At 49.2% G+C, this 12,386-nt stretch overlaps 2 protein-coding genes across 2 annotated transcripts; one reads left to right on the top strand and one right to left on the bottom strand.

The window, feature by feature from the left end:
* The first annotated feature begins 2,465 nt into the window (after positions 1 to 2,465).
* On the top strand, positions 2,466 to 5,399 carry LOC117891987. Its single transcript, XM_034797864.1, has 6 exons — positions 2,466 to 2,644; positions 2,703 to 3,202; positions 3,263 to 3,973; positions 4,029 to 4,192; positions 4,254 to 4,776; positions 4,834 to 5,399. Exons 1-6 carry the CDS (start codon positions 2,512 to 2,514, stop codon positions 4,975 to 4,977), a joined length of 2,175 nt encoding a protein of 724 aa, XP_034653755.1. The 5' UTR covers positions 2,466 to 2,511; the 3' UTR covers positions 4,978 to 5,399.
* Positions 5,400 to 6,078: 679 nt separating this feature from the next.
* Positions 6,079 to 12,249, bottom strand: LOC117891993 (WAS/WASL-interacting protein family member 1). Its single transcript, XM_034797873.1, is given in 11 exon segments — positions 6,079 to 6,527; positions 8,141 to 8,477; positions 8,563 to 8,694; positions 9,250 to 9,713; positions 9,782 to 9,909; positions 10,123 to 10,521; positions 10,784 to 10,980; positions 11,329 to 11,580; positions 11,582 to 11,615; positions 11,701 to 12,116; positions 12,205 to 12,249. Coding segments are annotated over 11 exon segments (2,712 nt in total). The 5' UTR covers positions 12,235 to 12,249; the 3' UTR covers positions 6,079 to 6,204.
* Positions 12,250 to 12,386: the final 137 nt, after the last annotated feature.

Genomic DNA, 12,386 nt, shown 5'->3' with positions numbered 1-12,386 from the left:
TTTGGCTGGATCGAGTCAGACCCGGCCAGACTTTGGGTTGACAGATCAATGAAGATGAGTCGATCTCCCGGAGTCAGTGATCGATGAACTTTTGTCATTTAAGCCTGTTCAACGATTAACACGATCATTGATTAGATCATCGGCTTGCGATACCTCGTAGAGGCGAACTTGTGAAGAATGTTTTTGTATGCATGTCGTAAAGGTGACGATCATCCTTGAATGATGACCCATCCAACGTCAATGGTTTTCAGCAAATAATGCGCTAATTACCCTGAAATCCTATTGAAAGCCAACCCGTAACCATATCTTTTTGATGTCTCTGGAATGTAATTACGTTTTGGGCCCAAGCAAAAGCCATCAAACGAAATTATGTCAGCTTATTGGTTCCGCATTTAAACATTTTCCCCGGCATTTGGCTTTGGCCGATCAAAGAGTCAGCTTCCTTGCCTGATGATGGGTCGGTTCGGTCTCTTCTCTGGCCCTGCATAAGTGTCGTGCAAGGGTGTAGTCCAAGGGGGGACTGCAGTACTCATACCCCTCCTTTGGAGCGCCCCTGTGCCCATAGCATCTGTGATGTCAATGATTGCTTGTTTGGCTTTGGCATCATCATCGGGAATCATGGCTATTATTACTGCTACAATTACAGCAAAGATATTGCCAAATGGGCCGTATCCCGCCCAATGCCCAACAGTAGCTTTGGGCTTTTGTTGGTTGCGGCGCCCGCCACCGCCGACAATAAATCAAAACGCTTAGAGACGGACAAAGGGGCCGGAGCTGAGACAAAGCCCATCAATGGTCCCCGACCCGGTACTCAGCGGCGTCAAAGAAGTAATCAAAATTGTATTACGAAAACAAACGTTTTTATAAATTTCGTTTCGTTTCTTTGGCCCACAACAATGGGAATGGTAGGGCCCGTTCGGGCTCTAGCTCTGGCTCCCTCTGTCGCTGCGAAAACTGCAAAGTCAGCGACAGATAAACCACAGCAGCAGCAGCAGCAGCAGCAGCAACAACAGCAACACCAAAAACAACAACAACAACAAAGCTGAAAAAGCATTCACGCTATATATTATTTACTTTAATAGAGTCTCTCCGTTGGGAAATGACACCCAGAGTGGGGTCTGCGCCTGCGTAACCTCAAAACTAAAACCGAACCGAACCGAACCGAAACCGAACTGAAGCGAGCACTCTGCGGCGACCCTTCACCTCGGCTTGGGCTTTATTAATTGCTTTTAATCATTAATTTCACACCAAAGCGTTTGCTTTATGCAAAATCCGATTAGCAGTCGCGACTCGCGGATTCCCCAAGTCGGACTTCCGTTAGCGGGTCTCTTGCGAGGATTTTAAACATTTTTGGGGAAAACTCAAAAGGTTAATACATCGCGTAATCACAGTTGGCCAAATTGTTTATGTTGTTTATGACTTCGCAACCAGTTTCGAATTTCGTATTAATAAAATTCAATGAAATGCAATTGTCGAATGCAGCCCACATGGAAAACGTTTTCGAAAACGAAGACCCCAAAAACATCATCGCACTCGAACACTCGAAATGTCTGATGAGGCGGCGACGTCGAAGCCGACCAGTTTGCATTCAGCATTTTGAGTGCTGAACCAGTTGACGGCTCGGCGGCTGCTTCGGGCCCAAAGACAGAGACTGTGCCACAACGGCGCATCTTTTTTATTGCAAAAATATTGAAAAATGCGTTAACAACAACATCATTGAACATCATGCATACATACATATGTATGTACACATACATATGCATATGTATGGAAGATCTTGTTGGTCACCGTGACCTTAACACAAATTTCGGTTTTAGTTTTATTTCGAGAAGTGGCGGGGCTACGTGCATCGGGTTTTTCTCATATCTCGGGATGCGCTGGATGTGCTGATTGATACTGGCCAACTTGTCTTTCATTAATAAAGCTCAAGACTTCGGACATTCGGACGAATTGCTAGTTGACTCATTCCCTGCCAACTCGTAGAATGCGAGCAACCAATATATATGACGGTTCATTGAAACTCATGGCAAAATCAAACAAACAAAAACCCCGGAGAAACAGATAAACACATTAATAATTTGTCTTTTGGGACAGAATTTGTTGTTGGCCATTTGCGTGGGGCTTTTTTCGCCATAATCGAGCGTTCACACATAAGCTCTCTGACGGGGCGGCCGTGACTGAAGAAAGTCAAGAATAACCAGATCGGGTCCGAGAAGATTAGCTGGAATCCGCAGAGACAGATCGTAGACACATCTGATTGGCTTGATAGGTATTTGGTTTCCATTTTAGCTGCAAGCTGCTGGACAATAAGTACATTTATTTTGAATCAGAATCGAGCCGTTGGCAAGTGGTACCCCCAGTGACGTCACTGTTGCTCATTTGCTGCCATGTATCGACATGCATCCCTGGCTGTCCGCGGCTTAACACTAGTTGTTCGCCTGCTTAAATATAGGGGGGCCTAGTGGGTTAAGTGCAAAATGAAAACAAACCAAAAACAAAGACGACCAACAAATGAGCTCCCTGTTTCGTAGCCTTAATAATAGTTTTTCGTCGAAGCGCGAAAATGTCGTCAAGGGTGCGCTGATCAACACACTGAACGAGAATGCCCGCGAGATCGAGTTTGAGGTCAAACAGAAGGGATTGGGTAAGCTCTGATCGCATCTCCATGAATCATTGCTGATTTGGGACTCCCCACATTTCAGAGGTCGTGGGGCTGTGCGAGCAGACAAGTGCACTATGCACCACCTTGGAGGCCGTGTTTCTACATGGCCTGAAGGACTCGTTTCTGTCGGCCACCTACAATGTGATTGCAGGCGACGTAGAGCGGCGGCCAGACCCCAGCTTCTGGTCGCCCTGCATGGTGTTCATGCACAAGCAGGTGATTGAGCAGATCCAGGGACTTAGTCAGATTACCTCGGAGATTGGCCAGTGTCGCGCCTGGGTGCGCCAGTCCCTGAACGAGTCGGTATTCTCGTCGTACCTCAACATCGTGCGGAAGAATAGCTCGGCCATGTCGCACTACTACAAGCGGCACGCTCTGGTGAAGGATGCCGATGGCCTGGAGACGGCGGCCAAGATAATGGAGAGCCTCGAGGCCTACGTCCAATTCGACTTGCCCGTGAACTCGAGCCTGTTGAACCACTGGCCGGACTACTCTCTGCAGCTGTCGGATCTGTGGACACCTGCCCTAAAGTCATGTCCGGTATGCTCTGCGTTTGGGTCTGCTATATTTGGTTGACTATCTTTCACTCTCCCCCTAAAGATCAGCAGTGGAATAGACATAGCCAGCTCCCTGGGATCCGATATTGTGGCCATACCCACCCCGCAGCCTCTGCAGACCAACGAGCTCTTTTCGGAGTCCATTTCCAATAGCCCTTTCAGCCGGAGCGGCAACTTCGGTGTGCCGGACTTGAGCCAACGCGAGAACCTCGACCTGCTCATACAGAAGTTTGACGAAATGGACGTTATAAACGAAGAGCAGTCCCCGCCCGCAGCAGCGGCAGAAGCGAGTGAAGCTGGAGAGGCATTGGCACGCTCGGGGAGCAATCAGAGGTCTCGGAAGCGGTCCAAGCGTCACATTGAGGAGTCCTTCGCCGACCTGGCAGGTGGAGAATTGACCAGTCTGCCCCACGGCAGCAATTCCCTGTCCAATCTCATGCAGACCTCCTGGTCCGGCGACCTGGATCTGTCGCCCACGGCCATCGATGAGCCGTCCGCATCGCGTTTCTTTCAGCGCTCCGTGAGCATGAGCAGCTCGACCAGCCTGCGCTCTCCCACTACAGATCGTTGCAGCTACAACGCCCTGTTGCGGAAGCACGAGAACAACCGAGAGAGTGGAGCTGGTTGGTCGGAGATTTGGGAAAAGTTTCGGGCCAGTGCCTCTACCTTGAATGTGGGTCAGGTTCAGGCTCAGGTTCAGCGGGAGAGCGATCCACCAGTGTCCGAGGACTTGAGTGACCTGCAGTCCCTAGATGTAAGAATAATTCAGCCAGGAAGCAACAAACTCTACCGCCTCCCTCTTTCCTCAGACAAACTCCGAATTTGAGCTGCTCGCCTCGGACTTCGACATGGCGGAACTCAAGCAGATGGTGGCCCAGCTCTGCCAACTGGCGCGCGAGCCTGGCCTGGATGCCCAGGGGTTTCTGTGCAAGAGCTGTCAGCACCCTCTGGGAATAGGCTACACGAACTTTCAGTGAGTGGAGCTAGTGGAGAAGAGAGTTCGTTCCATCTATTGAAAAGTGCATCTCTTGCAGAGTGTGCGCGTTCAGCGGGAGCTACTACTGCAACAGCTGCATGGATGTGGAGATGCAGCTGATTCCGGCGCGCATAATCTACAATTGGGACTTTCGCAAGTACAGCGTCAGCAAGCGGGCGGCCACCTTCCTGGCCGAGTTCAGGTCGCAGCCATTCCTGGACATGCAGCTGCTGAATCCCAGCATTTACTTTGCCTCCGACGCCATGGCCGAGCTGCAGTCGCTGCGCATTCGGCTCAACTTTATTCGCGCGTATCTGTACACCTGTGCGCCGACCAGCATTGAGCTGCTGCAGATTCACTTCTGTGGCCGGGAGTACCTCTACGAGCACATCCACCAGTACTCGATAGCCGACCTGGGAATGATTCAGCGCGGTGGGCTATGCCAGCAGCTGCAGAAGGCCTTCAAGCTGGGCGAGGCGCACGTACTCAAGTGTCGTCTGTGCCAGCTGAAGGGCTTCATCTGCGAGATCTGCCAGAGTCCAAGGGTGCTCTATCCCTTCCACATTAGCACCACATTTCGGGTATGCCAGCTGCCCTTTGCATTTGTGGTACTGTTTTCATTTATTGCTTAATTTCAGTGCGTGACCTGCGGTGCTGTGTTCCATGCGGAGTGCCTTAACGAGCAGCAGCCATGTCCCAAGTGCGAGCGACTACGCAAGCGCGAGGATCAAGGTCTCCAGGAGGCCGTGCAGACGCTTAAGCAAAAGCATGAGGCCGCCTAGGATTCAATCCGCCGAACAGTTTCTGTTTCTGTTACCTAATAAGTTGAAAAAGTGCGATATGTTATAATGGTTAACCCAAGAAAAGGCTTTACTTTACATTTAAACTAGGTTTAAGTGCATTACTGTTATGGCTTGTCAGCATTTACACCATCCTCTACTCAAATATGCACTCTATACACATACATATACATGCATACAGCCATATATGTATACTCGTTTATATAGAAGATATAACTATTAACTCACCGTTTTTGTTGTGTGGGCTTTGGGCCAATGAAAAGTTCAAAGTTCGCTCAACGCTTTTGGAATGATTTTGGAATTTATTTATCTGATAACTGGAATGATTCGGATGCTGAATAAAACGTTATGTTAAATGCTGGTTAATACTTCTAGTGACACCAAGTCTAACAACAATGATTGAATTCAATAATAATAATAATACATAAATATGTAGAACAGTACTCGTATTACATTCTATTCTGCATACATTCAATAGTACCGATGTATGGCCAAAAGATTTAACAAATGTTCACCGAACGCGGGATGATACTCGTAGATAGATCGTAAGTTAAGGATACTTTAGAGATTTTATCACACAATTTCGGGTATTTCAACTAATGAAGAAACGATTCTAAAGTGGATGTGTGACAAAGATTCGTTGAAATGCTCTCAGTTGTTGTGCTTCGGTTCGCTTCGGTTCGGTATTGCAACTATGTAACATTCTTTGTGTTTGTGTATTTCTCTAGGGGATCAAGTATCCCAGTGCCGAGTATTCCCCTCCAAGTATTTATATTGTTTAGTTGTTGTTGGGTCTTTAACATGTTCAGTCTAGTAAGATATTCATATAGAGGCGCTCCTAAATACAATACAATCTTATTGAAACATCCTCGTACATCCACGATATTATGCATATAAAAGATTGCTGCTATATTGCTGCTTTGCTTTCATAATTTCACTAACATTAGGTGCTAATTCCTATATACATAACTCTTTTTTGTTTTTTGAGGGCTTGCTTGCCCAGTGCTGACAGGGAAGACGCTACAGAGAGATGAGATACATACATAGATTGGGATGCGTGCCCTCTGCTCTGATGAGTGTTTGTTATATTGTTCCTCTTTTATTTTATGCACTTTTCCTAGAACTTTGAACAATAGGCTTTTGCACAATCACTCCGTACCACATATCCGTTTATCCGCATTTAGGTACAACTCATGGACATGAGGGACCTCAGCAGACCGTCGAGTTGCGCGCCACACTCCCCGCCGCCTGGGATTGCGGTCGAACGGGGGAGCCACTGCCGGCCGTTCCGGCTGCTCCGCCGCCGTAGAGGAAACTGGATTGCCGGATCACGGACACTGCAGCAGCGGCCACGCCTGCTTGGGGCGGTGGTGCTGGTGCCCGATGCTTCTTCAGAGGTGCATAGGCTGGCTTCAGCGCTGGCGGCAGTGTAACTCCCCCCGGAGCCGCTGCATTTGTGCTGGCATTGTTGTTGCAGACAGCCGTTATGTTGTTGTTGATGCTGATGTTGTTGTTGCTGGGCGTCTGGGCAGCTGCAGCGGAGAAAGACAGAGAGCGGAAGTGGGGAGAGAGAGATATATGTACAAAAATGGATAGATAGCGCCAGAGATAGATAAATAGATCAATGGGATCGAATGTGGGATATTTAGATCAATGTGTGTGCAGGCACAACCCCAACGAAGCTTACAAATGATCAACGGAAACGCAAAAGAGAACCGAAAAATGTGTAAATGAAGCGAAATGCAGAACTTAAAGACGTCACAGATGTAAGTAAACAAAACAGGTGACGAAAGGATAGTTGTAAAATAAAGACAAGCCAGAGTGTGGCTAAAGTATCGACTGGATTACTGTAAATGACCGCAGATGTAAACTAAGGTAGAACTCTAAGGAACGTAGATTCCAACGGACAGTGGGGAAGGGAACACCGCGGAGCACCGTTGCTGCTTTCTTTCATATGTGAATAAATTATAATACAAAACAAATGAAGTGGTGTACATGTTGACGTAAATCCAATTGAATTTTGGTTTATTGTTCCATCAAAAGATAACTTCAAAATTAAAACAAACAATTATATTCGTAATGTGCCTGTTGCATACTAGAACTAAAATTCATCTCATCGGATATCGGATATATAAAATATGTGTGTGTGTGTCTATGTATGCATATATGTAGCAGAGATGTGTGTGTGTGTGTACAGACAGGTATAAAATATATATATAATGGGAGTACAATTAAAAGCATGCGCTACATGTATTTCAAATGTTTTTTGTGTGTGTGGATCGATTGAGTGGGGGGATATGGAAGGACTCTTCTCTGTACATATACACACATAGTACATATACATATACATGGATATAGGATATCGGATATCGGATATAGCTATGTGTAATAATATTGTGTGTGTGTGTGTGCTTAGTGGTAATATCGCGTTTCGGTTAACATATTTTGTGGAGAGGATCTGCATACATAATGCGATCTCCGTCTCCCTAACTTCCTTTTGAAATTTAACAAACATTAACATTAGATGGTATCAAAATAGATTATGTTTGGATAAAGCTATTCAACTTTAGGATTATGCAATATACAAAATAACATTCTTCGCTTCGAACTGCCTCGGCAGCGATTCTTCTACATTCTTTATACATTTATTTATTGGCTCGTTAACAGTAAAATAAAACAACAATAATCCAAAAAGATTCCTAAAACTCTCCTGGTTATCATAACATATAATATATGCGTGTGTGTTGGATTGGATTGGATTGGATTGGGGGAAGATTGGGGGGTCTTCAGTGTGTTAAACAATCATAATCATAATCGGTAATCATAATCATAGTAGTAAGTAAGTAAGGAATACACGTTTAAAATAAAATATATATGTATCTACTAATATATAATGTATAAAAGATAAGAATCGTTGTATGCGAAATGCCGGAGCGTGTGCCTTAAGAGACATAATAACATAATTATATAACAGCATTCCATGTGTGTATGTAACAATAATCGCAGTTGCATATACATATACTTATGTATGCATGTGCATGTGGTTGTGTTGATGCGTTTCTCTATATACTATACATTCACATGTATTTTAAACACTCACAGAACAGACACACCCACACACTCACACTCACACACGACTACATACCGTTGCTCGCCTTAAACGTTCGACTAGGATAGATTTTTTGTATATTAAGAAACGGCGGCGGCTTGGGGAACTCGGTCACATTGTGGAATCGCTTCCCGAACTTTGTCTCCAGATCGATGACCAGGCGCCCCACAGTTGCTCCTGCAGCTGCAGCTGCACCTCCTGCACCTGATCCTGTTCCTGTTCCTCCTCCTGCCGACAGTCCGGAATTGCTGCCAAACTGATGCGAGGCGTTGGCCATGTGCGTGGGTGGCGTCAGCGGTGCGTTAGGCCGTATGGATGAGTGCCGCTGTGGCGGCACTGGCGCTCCCGCACCCGACCCAGATCCGGATCCAGCCTGCAAAAGAGAGAAAGGAGAGTAGAGTTAGTTATGTCGCTTCTTGTTCCATGACTATCGGGTAATCTCAGACAGCTCTAGTTACGTTGCGCTTGCCGATGGGCATCAGCATTTGGATAACCTTGAATGGTGGGCGGACGTGGCTGTGCTTCCGTTTTAGAATTTGCCTAAGCGAGAGCAGCCTCTTGAACAACCAGAACTTCACTCGAACATCCTGCTGGTGGACGCAGTTGGAGGATAAGGCATCAATGAGTGCACGGCCTGGCAGTGGACAAGCAATGGAGGCCACTGGGCCACCGAAAAACAACGAAAGCGAGTGGAGCGTCGTGTGTCGTGTGTTTTGGTCACGTCGCACATTTGAAAAATCAATCTCCCTCACCTCCTCCCGCCTTTTGGCACGAAAATAGGTGAGTTATAAAAAAGGTACGACTGGCGCAGCCAGGAGGCTGCCACGCAGAGAAGCGCCTGCGCAGGGAGAATCGAATCCCCGAGTCGAAAGCTGAGAGGCAGCTCTGCACTGCGCAAAAAGCGAACAAACAAATGTTCTTTGGGATAGGTTATGGCCGTGACTCTGTGCCATTGTGACACTGTTACTTCGTGACTGATTGGAACAGGTGGAGCACCAACAGTCGACCCAAACCATATCCGTCACGCTCTCATCTCTAATGAGAGCTTCTGTCTGCCAGTCATTTGTCACCTTTGCCATTTGGGGCAACCTGTTGTTGTGTAGCTGCTAATGCTTCTGTTAATAGTTGGCCACTTGGCTACTCACAGTGCTCGATTGTCGCTGCGGCGGTGGTGGAGGTGGACAGCTGCGGTGGGGCGGCGGGGCTGGTGGATTGATGGGGCCCCCATTCAAAATGATCGGCCTGACGGTCGATGATTTGGGGCTGGCCGTGGCCGATGATGATGCCGACGAGACGGACGTTGGGGCAGGCAGCGGCGGCAGGGGTGGCGAGGAATTGCCGTTCCCACCGTTCATACCGTTCCCGATGCCAACGGCACGGAACTGGTCGCGCAGGGCGGCCACGCTGCTGCTGCTGCTGGAACTGGAGGGCGGTTGGGTGATGGGCGACGAGGAGGCTTGCGTCGTGCACGCCGCACTCTGCACCAGGGCCGTGTTCACGGCACTAAACGGCGCCGTAGATGCTCCTCCAGCTCCGATGTTGTTCAGATTGCTATTGGAGAAGCTGCGCGCCGGTGTTGGCGGTGGTGGGGGCTTCACCGATGGCCGTGCTGTAGGAGAGAGGAGGAGAGTCGTCTTTCCATTATGTTATTTTGGGTATTATCTTTGTGGTACTCACACTTTGGTGGATTTGGGGCACAGCGCATGCTGGCGACGCTGCCGTCGCTGCCCTGCAGCTGTGGCGCAGCCCTCATGGTCCCGAAATGCTGCTGGGTGGGGAACAAAGGCCCAACCGCTGGCGGAGATCTGTGGAGGAGGCAGACATTAGTAGCGTTTAGGGCAATGGTCGTGGCCATAGCCAGAAATCAAAGCCAAGCAAATCGAAAGCCATAAAGATACGCAAAAGCAAAAGCAAAACCCAAACGAGATCGATGATCGATGGATTGACTGGAGCGTGGGGCTGTGACTGAAGCAAGCGGTATGCATACTTAGCTAGGGTTTACTGTGGGTACTCTATACCTGGGCGACTTCATGCTGTGGTGCCGCGTCACCGCCGGACGCTGCTGTCCGTTGACCAGAATCAACTGCTGGAGCCCCGGCGGCTTTGGAGCAAAGTTTGGCTTGCCGAAGCTGATGGCCGGCTTCTGCTGCTGCGACTGCGATTGTGTCTGGGACTGTGGTTGAGGCGGCGGCGGTGTGGGCGTACTGCTGGCCGTCGATGGGGGCGAAGTTTGCTGCGAACCACCACCACCAGCACCACTAGAAGAACCAGCACCACCGAATAGCGTTGACTTATTGGGCGCCAGGTTGCGCAGCGATCCCGCCGCGGACGTCTTGCTCGAGTTCAGCGACGTCGTGGAGGCACTCGCAGCGGTCTTTGCCATCGAACTATTTACAAAACTATTCCCTAACGAGATACTGTGGATACCATGGATATTTGTTGTAGTTGTGATGGGTGGGTAGAGTTGTGTGGTGTGGTGTGGGTGAGTGTGTGGAACAGGGAGGATAACCACAAATGCCCGGCAAAGAAATCCACCCGAAAATAAAGAAAGAAAATGAGGAATTTTAACAAAAGTTTCAAAAATGGAAACAACCAAACAAAAGAGTATAAAATGTCGGAGTAGCCCAACTTCCAACATCCAACATGCATGGCTGCTGATGGATTCAAGCAGAAACTTACTTTAGATTGGCCGCCTTGCTCTTGACGCTGCCAATGCCGCCGGCACTGGCTCTGGCTCTGGCACTGGCACTGGCACTGCTGTTGCTGCCGCTCTCCGAGAGCGTGGGCGAGGCGGCTTTGACGGGAGCAGCTGGCGGCGGGGCAGGGCGGGGTACGATGTTCATGCGCTCCAATATCGAATCACTTGAGTTGGTTTGCTGTGTCAGAAATAGATGAGTCAGTCATATAAAAAACTATTATAATTATCCCTGCAAAGCTCCCCAAAGTCGAATTCTAACTAGCGAAACTTTCACATTTCAAAGTCTCCTGAACTTCCACTGATTCCTCTTTGTTCAGGTTTCCCAATCGCTTATCGCAGGATGCTGCAATGAACGTATCTCTTCTTGAAGTATTATAAACAGCATTCCCTGTCTACCCTTGACATGTGCCCTCCCACTCCCCTTCACTGCTGATTCTTGCTATAATTATTCCCATATTTGTGGGGGATCTATATTATATTTATACGGTCGCCCATCCGTGGGTCCGTGCTCGGCGGCGGCACTCACCTTTGGCGGTTGCGGTGGAGGTCCACGATTTGTTTTCAGATTTGCTTCTGTGGCATTGATATGTGCGCTGGGTGCGTGCGGCGACTGTTGCTGCTTCTGCTGCGCCTTCTGGCGCTTCAGTGTTAGGTGCATGGCCAGCTCTGTGTTGAAGTCCATGGGTCCGTTGCTGGCTGCGGCAGCGGCCGTGGCCGCTGTGGGGGGGCTGTGGCTTCGTTGCTGTTGTGCTGGTGACGCGGCCGCCGCTGCTCCGAGCGCTGGTGGTGGTGGAGGCGCTGCCGCTGCTGCTGCTCCGGCTGCGGGTGGCGGTTCGTGGGCGGAAAGCGGAAATCAATTGAGCAACGAAATACATAATTTGAATAAACATTTCTGAACCTACTGCGATAGCCGTTCACGGGCTTCAGCTTCGGCATTTGCGAGTAGCCTTCGAACAGGCCCCCCAATTTGGGCGCTCCATTGCCAAGGCCGTTGCTGCTGCCGCCGCCGCCGCCGCTGCTGCTGCTGCTGTTGTTGTTGCTGGTGTTGGCGTTGTTGTTGTTGAGGGTTCTCTTGGCGCCTCCTGCCGCAGGGTCGCCTGCTCCACAGACCTTGCCCGAAATCGCTGGCCCACTCTTGTCCACGGTGTTCGTCTTGCGGAGCTTGGTGCCCTTCTGTATGGAGCTGAGCAGGGCAGAGCGTGGATCTGCGCCACCTTTGCCTCCACCGCCGCCGCCCAGCTTCAAGCCGCCCATGGCCGGGGGGGGCGGGGGCCCTGGCGGAGGCGGTGGTCCCGGTGGGGGCGGTATGGCCATCTGCAAATGGAAATAGAACAGTTTTTGGATTAATTTCGATGCTCTTTTAGCAATTTTATAGAGATTTTTAGGTGTAGCGTATTTCTACTTTTTTCTTAGAGCTTCTCTTTAGTCTCATCTCCGCTTTGGATATTCTCTTCCGGCCACAATCTCTGCGTCTGCCTCGTAGGGGCTTTGGCTCAAGACTGGGTCTGCGTCGAGAGACTTCCAAAGCGGAGGTACCGCCAAGACCGCTGCCACCACCCACACGCCGCAAAGACAGCCGCAGCC

This window comes from Drosophila subobscura, chromosome E (assembly GCF_008121235.1).
Source record: "Drosophila subobscura isolate 14011-0131.10 chromosome E, UCBerk_Dsub_1.0, whole genome shotgun sequence".
In the NCBI taxonomy this organism is placed as follows: domain Eukaryota; kingdom Metazoa; phylum Arthropoda; class Insecta; order Diptera; family Drosophilidae; genus Drosophila; species Drosophila subobscura.
The sequence above is the reverse complement of the archived record's forward strand: the minus strand, read 5'-3'. Positions and strand labels throughout refer to the sequence as shown.